Here is a 9,090-nt window from a genome sequence, read left to right as displayed (position 1 = left end):
CCTTCTCCCACCGCCACTGGATGCCAACGCCAGGGCCGGATTCAGCCTCAGCGAGAAGGTCACGGCACCTCCAGCCCACCCCTTTCCTCCCCGTCGCCGAGCCCGGCTCCGTGCCGCGGCCGTGGTGCGGCGGAGGGGACATCGGCTGTAGAGGAAACCTGTGCCCGGAGCGAGCAGAGAAAATCCCCAGGGAGGTTTCGGCTATTTGGTTCGTCCTCTCCTGCATGAGAAAACCCCGGCTCTGCGGCTCTGCCGGGCGATGGCCGCGCAGTGAAGATGTCCGTGGCCAGGCTCAACAGTGTCAATGGCTTTCTGGAGGACGGCAGGATGGAGGCAGGGGACATGGGCAGGATTCTCCGCTGCCTGGAGATGGGCACCGTCCTCACCTTATTCTATCAGAAGAAGTCACAGAGGCCAGAGCGAAGGACCTTCCAGGTGAAGTTGGAGACCCGGCAAATCATCTGGAGCCGGACGCCCGAGAAGGTGGAAGGGGACAGTGAGTATCGGTGGCAGCGGCGCTGTGGGCTGGGGATGTGCCGGTGGGGTGCCCGGCCACGGTGGGGTGCCCAGCCGCAGTGGAATGTTTGGCCATGGTGGGATGCCCGGCCACGGTGGGGTGCCTGGCCGTGGTGTGCCTGGCCATGGTGGGGTGCCTGGCTACGGTGGGGTGCCTGGCCACGGTGGGGTGCCTGGCCGTGGTGTGCCTGGCCATGGTGGGGTGCCCTACTGTGGTGGGGTGACTGGCCATGGGGTGCCCTGCTGTGGTGGGGTGACTGGCCATGGGGCGCCCAGCCATGATGGGGTGCCTGGGAGGGGGGTGCCTGGCCATGGTGGGGTGCCTGGCTACGGTGGGGTGCCTGGCCATGGTGGGGTGCCCTACTGTGGTGGGGTGACTGGCCATGGGGTGCCCTGCTGTGGTGGGGTGACTGGCCATGGGGCGCCCAGCCATGATGGGGTGCCTGGGAGGGGGGTGCCTGGCCATGGTGGGGTGCCCTACTGTGGTGGGGTGACTGGCCATGGGGTGCCCTGCTGTGGTGGGGTGACTGGCCATGGGGTGCCCTGCTGTGGTGGGGTGACTGGCCATGGGGTGCCCTGCTGTGGTGGGGTGACTGGCCATGGGGTGCCCAGCCATGATGGGGTGCCTGGGAGGGGGGTGCCTGGCCATGGTGGGGTGCCTGGCCATGGTGGGGTGCCTGGCTACGGTGGGGTGCCTGGCCACGGTGGGGTGCCCGGCCACGGTGGGGTGCCTGGCCGTGGTGTGCCTGGCCATGGTGGGGTGCCTGGCCACGGTGGGGTGCCCAGCCGCAGTGGAATGTTTGGCCATGGTGGGATGCCTGGCCACGGTGGGGTGCCTGGCCACGGTGGGATGTCTGACCATGGTGGGGTGCCCAGCCGCAGTGGGTAGCCTGGCCATAGTGGGGTCCTGGCCATATTTGGATGCCCTACCATGGTGGGATCTTTGGCCATGGTGGGGTGCCTGGAAACAGTGGGGTGCCCTGCCATGGTGGGATGCCCTACCACGGTGGGATGCCCAGCCACAGTGGGATGCCCTACCGTGGTGGGGTGCCCAGCCATGGTAGGATGCCCAGAGATATAAACGCAGGAGCTGCTGGGCTGAGCAACCCTCGCCTCCTCCATCCCAGCCTCACGTGGTCCCTAAGTTGCCGTGGGGCTCAAGCTGCTGCCATTTCATCCCTGGGGTTTTATACCCTCCCTGGCAAGGAGATAAAGGAGCCGGCCACCACCTTGCCTGCTCACGGTGCTTTTAACCCCAAAAATGGGGTGCTCAGACTTCCAGGGCAGGCAGCAGCATGGGGTGGAGCATGATGGTGGCCCCATGCAGCCCAGAGAGGACTTGGCCAGCTGGGCTCTGCCCCACATGCATTAATGATGTCAATGCAAAGTTTGGACTGGTGGCACTGGCATCCGGCACAGGAGATGCTCCCACCGGAGCATCCATAAAAAATCACCCTTACTTGTGGATTTGCTGGTGGCTAGTAGGCTGTTGGGGCATACTCCCACTGCCGGGCATCGGTGGGGCTCCATGCCTTGGTGCTCTTTAACTGGTTGCTCGTTACCTCAAGGCTTGCACCTCCTCTTAAATTGAGCTAAAAAGAGCCAATGGATGAAAACACGGGGTTGGGGTGACATGGACCTATACCATCGCCTCATCCCATATCCCCATGTGGGGAGGAACCCAGTTTTGGGGTACCATCTCACCTGGACGATGGCAAAGCCCACCCTAGAGGTTTGGGAGATGACAGGTACCTTTTCCCTGGGGGGGCTCGGACGGTGTCATTAAAAATCACCAATCACCCACCCAAAAATCACCACCCACCGATAATTTTGCATGAGACAGAGCAAAATCCCCAGGACGGTTCAGCTCCCGCTCAGAGGAGCCGACCCCAAGCCAGATTGCCGAACATGGCGAGGCTTTGAGTCGAGAAGAAGGGTGGCATCTGGAGATGAGTGTTGGCACGAGCAGGATCCATGCTTGTCCGGACCTGCTGGGCTCAGGAGCAGATTTGTGGGAGGAGGAGGAGGAGGGATGGGCAAGGGGAGGAAGTGCACCCATTTTTGGAGAGGTGGTTTTGGTCCACATGGGGAAGAGCTCGTTCCCCGCTCACGGAAATAATGCGTTTCCAGCTCCTTGGTTTTTTTCAGGAGCACTGCACACCACTGGGTCAGGGTCTCGGGTCACTCCCGATGCCCTGCCTCAGTTTCCCCACCGGTGCCTTGGGATCTGGCTTCTCTCATGCAATGGCTCCCATGGAAATGAGTGGGCATCCTCCAAGGTCATCCGGAAGGGGGAAAAAAAAGGAAAATCCCTCTGGAAATGGTACAATCCTGCCATCCAACCCCACCACCCGCTTCCCCCAGCCCTGGGTGGGAGCAATCCCGGTCTTTGTGCTGAGCTGGAACATCTTCACCCCGTGGTCCAGCCCTGCTCCGTGCTCGCACGTCCTCCCACTCGCTGAGATTTTATGGAAGCGCCAGGATCTCCTATTCAACCCTGGGATCTCGCTCCCACCCCACACCCGACCTCACGCCTGCCCAGGCCATTTTAAATCCCCCCTTCAACCAGGCACCCCGCTTGCAGAGGGATTAGCGGGGACAAACAACAGTGTTGATGTCTCTGTTACGGACTGGCAGGGCCAGGACACGGATCCTGGCTCTCCCCGAGACGCACCGCACCATGCAGGCTAATTACACGCTTCATTAAGCAGCTGATGGACGCGTGTCCATGCCGATGGGTTTGCCTGTAGCATCGCCTCCAAAATTAACCTCATCCCAGAGGGTTTCCAGCTCGTCACCCTCCGCAGACCCTGGACCCCAGTGCAAGAATGAAATCTAGTGGAAAACAGCCCAAAAGGGATCTTTACAAGAAATTAAAAGAAATAGAGGTGAAGGCAGCTTGGCAAGCCCAAGAGCATTTCGGAGGGATGGTTTGCCACGACGACAGCTAATTGGGATCACACCTCCAGCCTCACTAACGCCAAATAATTAGAAATAGGACCGTTTGGGGAGGAGAAAATCCAGATGGGGTTTAACGCCGCTGGACCAGGAGGAAATCTTTTATTTCAGGTTTTAAATCAGCTTCACAACACCACAGGAAGTCCTGGGGGATGCAGTCACTGAATCCCCCCTGTACAGGAGGGTCTGAGCTGCCACGTGTCCTGCAAAAAGGGGTGACTGAGGCGAACACGAGGGAACATAGCTCGTGCCACCACAGATCTGCCCAGGCCAGCGGGATTTCCCAGCACAACCATTCCCTCCGACCGCTTTGCTTTGCTTTGCTTTTCTCCTAATGCATTAAGAAAACTCCCAGGCTCTCAGCATCCCTAAAAGCCACTGGTCCTACATCATCTTCCCACCATCCCTATATTGAAAACCTTCTTTGCACCACGCTGCTCACTTTGCATTAGAAAAGAAAAGGGATTTTCGCAGTTGGAACTGACTTCCAGAGTGTTTTAATCGCCCGGGACCCCTGAGACAATGCAGGGAGGAGTTTGGAGACATAGTTCTGACATGATTGCTGCAAATCCGCTGCAGATGTGGTTTCCAGGAAGCCGCCGGCCGCGTTGCATTGTGCAGCCCCGCGCCGCTCCCTCTTCCCTCGGCTCTTTGTGGGGCTGGGCTATTTGCCCTGCAGAGAAGGACTTGGGGGTACTGGTGGATGAAAAACTGGACATGAGCCGGCAATGTGCGCTCGCAGCCCAGAAAGCCAACCGTATCCTGGGCTGCATCCAAAGCAGCGTGGCCAGCAGGTCGAGGGAGGGGATTCTGCCCCTCTGCTCCGCTCTGGTGAGACCCCCCTGGAGCACTGCCTCCAGCTCTGGGGTCCTCAGCACTAGACAGACATGGACCTGTTGGAGCGGGTCCAGAGGAGGCTACAGAAAATGGTCAGAGGAACACCTCTGGTATAAGGAAAGGCTGAGAGAGTTGGGGTTGTTCAGCCTGGAGAAGAGAAGGCTCCGGGGAGACCTTATTGCGGCCTTTCAATACTTAAAGGGGGCCTACAGGAAAGATGGGGACAGACTGTAGTGATAGGACAAGGGGCAACAATTTTAAACTAAAGAAGGGTAGATTCAGACTAGATAAAAGGAAGAAATTTTTTACGCTGAGGGTGGTGAAACACTGGACCAGGTTGCCCAGAGAGGTGGTGGATACCCCATCCCTGGAAACATTCAAGGTCAGGCTGGACGGGGCTCTGAGCAACCTGATCTAGTTGAAGATGTCCCTGCTCATTGCAGGGGGGTTGGACTAGATGATCTTTGAAGGTCCCTTCCAACCCAAACCATTCGATGATTCTATGATTATTGGCAGCACCCAGATGTTGGCTCCAAGGCCAGATCTTGGCAGTGTTGAACTGGGGGGGATGGCTGCGTTGAGACATGTTGGCGGAGCCCTGGTAGCCGCTGGCTTCTCACCCCTCTCCAGCGCCCTGTGGATGGGCAGGTTTGGGGATGAGCAGCTGGTTTTTAACCTATAAACCCATTTTTACTCCCAAATATCTGCCTGTTTATACCAAAGCAGGTTTGCTACAAGCCATGAGGGCTGCACGGAGACAGCAACGGGGTTTCACTTTTTGAGGTCTAGTCCGAAAACAAAGCACATGCAGGGGTGCAGACCTCCTGTGTATCACATGTGCTAAAATCTCACCCCGATTCGTGAAATTTGGCTTGTCGTCATCCAGCGAGGGAAGGTTGGATAAAACCTCCAGTGTTTTCCGGAGCTCTTCTGCCAAGAAAAACTATTCCGCACCTCTTTTCTTGCTTAAGCAGCCCGATTTCTCCCCCATCCCTTATTCCTCCCTGCGCTCGCCTTTTATTTATCCCCTTTGGATTAGGCTGAGGGTTTCTGTCAAGGCACCAGCACGCCTGCACCCTTCCCCACCGCCGCATCGGAAACGTGGCCGGGCTGGAAATTCTCCGGGAAATGACCCATTTCCTCGTCAGGACAATACCCCGGCGCGGTGGTCCGGCCGCCCTCAGCCGCACAAAGCGCTTTCCGGTGCCGGCGCCTCAGCCCCGGAGGGCAAAGCTGCCCAGGGGTGATGCTCGTGGTATCGAGAACAACTTTGGGTGTTATTACTAATATCATCATATTATTTTTCTGCTCCTGGTGGGACATGTCTGCTTGGCAAAACCAGGGGTTGGAAGTCTCCCCCAGCAGCATAGCTGTGAGGAAGACTGCGGTCCGGAAACCCAGCCCTCCTGCCGCCGGCGGGGCTTTATATAGCGAGATAATGACAGAGCAGCACGGCAGGAAAGAAACGCCCTGTGGTCCGGGCTGCCAGGGCTCCAAATTGCCACCTTTGGGCAGATGTCTTCAATTAACAGATGAGCTCAGCCTGCCCTGGAGCAGGGTCTGTCTTGGGAAGGAGAAGACAGGGGAGAGGTGGCTGGAGATGTGCTGGCTGGGATGGGGCTGGCTGAGTCTGGAGGACACATGGCACCCACAAAGCAGGGAAACCAGTGGGAAGCACTGTGGTGACACCCCATCTTGGGGACATGGGTCCCTGGAGGACACACAGCAGTTGGGTGCCATCACACACCTGGGGGCAGAGCTGCAAGGACCTGGAGATGTGGCTCCCTGGAGGACACATGGCCATGGCACCCATGGTGCCGTCACACAGCTGCAGCAGTGCTGCAGGAGCACCCTGTCTTGGGGACACGGCTCCCTGGAGGACACGTGGCCATGGCACCCATGGTGCTGTCACACAGCTGCAGTAGTGCTGCAGGGACACCCCTTCCTGGGGATGCGGTTCCCTGGAGGACACATGGCCATGGCACCCATGCTTCTGTCACACAGCTGCAGAGGTGCTGCAGGGACGCCCTGTCCTGGCAACATGGTTCCCTGGAGGACATGTGGCCATGGCACCCATGGTGCTGTCATGCAAGTGCAGCAGTCCTGCAGGGACAGCCTGTCCCGGGGACACGGATCCCTGGCACCTATGGCACACATGGCCATGGCATCTATGATGCCATCATGCACCAACGGGCAGTGCCACGGGGATGCCCCATTCCGGGGACATGGTTCCCTGAAGGAAATGCAATTCCCGTGGTGCCATCACACTAACAGACACATCACTGGAGGACAGCGGGGACATATGTCCCTAGAGGACACATGGCCACAGCACCCACAATACCATCACACACCCATGGGCAGTGCCATGGGGACACCCCATCCTGGGGACAAGGCTCCCCAGAGGGCATATGGTGTCCTGGCAGTCCCATCTCCCACAGCCTTCCTGAGCCCCACACGTGTGTCCGCAGTAGCAGGGTGGCTGGCAACAGTCCCATGTCCCTCTCTCCCCGCAGTTGACATTCGGGAGATCAAGGAGATCCGCCTGGGGAAGAACTCACGGGACTTTGAACGCTACCCCGAGGATGCTCGCAAGCTCGACTTTACCATGTGCTTCATCATCCTCTACGGGATGGACTTCAGGCTGCGGACGCTCAGTGTGGCTGGTGGGTGGGCTCCTTCCTCATTCCCCCCAGCCACCTTCAGGCTCTCACCGCCTCCCCAGCATCCCATCTCCCCCATCCCAACCTCACCACCCTCCTCTTCCTCCTCCAGCTTTCTGCGAGGAGGACATCAACCTGTGGATAACGGGCCTCAACTGGCTGGTGGCAGACACCCAGAAAGCCCAGACCCCGCTGCAGATTGAGAGGTGAGAAAGGACCAGCGGGTCCCGTTTCCCAGTCCCCATCTGGACGTCTGGGGGACAAAACCCCCCTGGGTTTGGTCCCCCCTGGGGCTGAGCACCATCTGTCCAACCCTTCCTTCCCAGGTGGCTGCGGAAACAGTTTGACGGGATGGACCGGTCACGGGAAGGCAGGTGAGCACCAGCACGGCCCCGTGTTGGGAAGTGGCCAGTGGGTTTGGCTGGACAGGGCCGTATCCCCCCTGTTGCACCCCAAATCTGGAGGCTGAGCCAGGCTGGGAGCGGGGTTTGTGGGGCAAGGTGTACCAGGTTATTTGGGGTTCTTGAAGGCACCAAAAGTCAGAGACTCAAGTGCAAGTCCTCTCCTTGCCGCTGTAGGGACCATAGGGATCCCGATGCCCCCACGCCCGCTGCTGCATTTCCACCAGCACCAGGAGGGGCTGGACCATTAATGCAGCCCATAAACATCTCCCCAAGTCAGGAAAAACCCCAAATCAAGTGAATTTGGACTTAAAAGATTATGGGGATGGGCATCACCTCCAGATGGGATGATGGCTTAGAGCACCCAGTTGGTTCTTGGACGCGCTCCCTCTCCTCAACCCTCTGCTCACACTCGTGCCGGATCCCGTGTAATTAGGGGTCCTGTGCCACTGCGGAGATCCACAGCCCGGTAGGGTGGGAGCCCTATGCCAGAGACCACGCTGGCACCAGGATTTGGGGTGGGATCCCCGATGCCGGGAGCTGAGACCCATCCAGGGGTTATCCATCCTCTGCGGGGTCTGGCCGGTGCCCTGACGCTGGCTCACCCTCCCGCAGCATCACAGTGAAGGACCTGAAGGCCATGCTGCCTCAGGTGAACTACCGCGTCCCCAACATGAGGTTCCTGCGGGACAAGCTCGTGGTAAGACCACCCTGGGCACCCCCGCTATGTGTGGAGAAGGTCTTCAAGCCCCCACAGCCGGGCTGGAGCCAGCCCTGGTATCACTGGCTCCGGTCAGGTGGCCCTGCTCTCATGCATCACCTTCTCTGGCAGGAGGTGGAAGCCAGGAATGAGATGACTTTCTCCCACTTCATCCAGTTCTACAAAAACCTGATGTTTGATGCACAGAAGTCGGTAAGAGCCATGGCTTGTCCTCCCAAGCATCTCCCGCCCGGTGTGGCGTGTCCCCGGCCAGCTAAGCCTGGTCCCCTCCTTTGCCTTGCAGGTCATCGAACAGTTGGAGCTCTCCTTCCCCTTGCGGTGAGTACCTGGGAGCCCAGCGGCTCCCATCCCGGCCAAGCCTCCAAGGGTCGGATCCATCGGGTGGGCAATGCAGCCAGGCTGCAGGGCAGAGCCTGGGGAGAGCAGAGGGTCCGGGCAGTGCACGTGGCCCCGGAGAATCTCCCAGCATCGGGGCAGGCTTGGGCTGGAGGGGATGGTGGGGATGGCAAGGGTGGTCTGAGGGGCAGGGATGGGAGAGGGAATGGGAGCAGGGATGGGAGAAGGGATGAGCAGGGATGGGAGAGGGGATGGGAGAGGGGATGGGAGTGGGGATGGGAGCAGAGATGAGCAGGGATGGGTGCAGGGATGAAAGCAGGGATTTGAGCGCGGATAGGTGTGGGGATGGGAGCAGGGATATGAGTGGGGATGGGAACAGGGGTGGGAGCGGGAATGTGAGGGGGGATGGGAGCAGGGATGTGAGCGGGGATGGGTGCAGGGATGGGAGCAAGGATTTGAGCACGGGTGGGTGTGGGGATGGGAGCAGCGATGTGACCAAGGATCGGTGCGGGGATGGGATCAGGAACGTGAGTGGGGATATGAGCAGGGATGGGTGCCAGGGATCACAGAATCATAGAATAATTTGGGTTGGAAGGGACCTTTGAAGGTCATCTAGTCCAACTCCCCTGCAATGAGCAGGGACATCTTCAACTAGATCAGC

General features: G+C 59.1%; 2 protein-coding genes across 2 annotated transcripts in view; one reads left to right on the top strand and one right to left on the bottom strand.

The window, feature by feature from the left end:
* The first annotated feature begins 75 nt into the window (after window positions 1-75).
* Window positions 76-9,090, top strand: part of LOC103925979 (1-phosphatidylinositol 4,5-bisphosphate phosphodiesterase gamma-1-like) — a 19,703-nt gene continuing 10,688 nt past the window's right edge. The window contains exons 1-7 of the mRNA XM_009334792.1: window positions 76-496; window positions 6,825-6,974; window positions 7,084-7,177; window positions 7,298-7,345; window positions 7,988-8,072; window positions 8,205-8,285; window positions 8,377-8,411. Of these exons, the coding sequence (XP_009333067.1) occupies window positions 277-496; window positions 6,825-6,974; window positions 7,084-7,177; window positions 7,298-7,345; window positions 7,988-8,072; window positions 8,205-8,285; window positions 8,377-8,411 (713 nt within the window). The 5' untranslated portion in view covers window positions 76-276. The remainder of the gene's footprint in view (window positions 497-6,824; window positions 6,975-7,083; window positions 7,178-7,297; window positions 7,346-7,987; window positions 8,073-8,204; window positions 8,286-8,376; window positions 8,412-9,090) is intronic.
* On the bottom strand, window positions 588-1,467 carry LOC103925990 (cation channel sperm-associated protein 1-like; the record flags this gene model as incomplete). Its single annotated transcript, XM_009334802.1, has 2 exons — window positions 1,447-1,467; window positions 588-704 (listed from the first exon to the last, which is right to left on the bottom strand). Coding segments are annotated over exons 1-2 (138 nt in total), but the record flags the coding sequence as incomplete, so codon positions are not given.

The sequence above is a fragment of the Pygoscelis adeliae genome, unplaced genomic scaffold (genome assembly GCF_000699105.1).
Source record: "Pygoscelis adeliae isolate BGI_AS28 unplaced genomic scaffold, ASM69910v1 Scaffold340, whole genome shotgun sequence".
NCBI lineage: Eukaryota > Metazoa > Chordata > Aves > Sphenisciformes > Spheniscidae > Pygoscelis > Pygoscelis adeliae.
The sequence above is the reverse complement of the archived record's forward strand: the minus strand, read 5'-3'. Positions and strand labels throughout refer to the sequence as shown.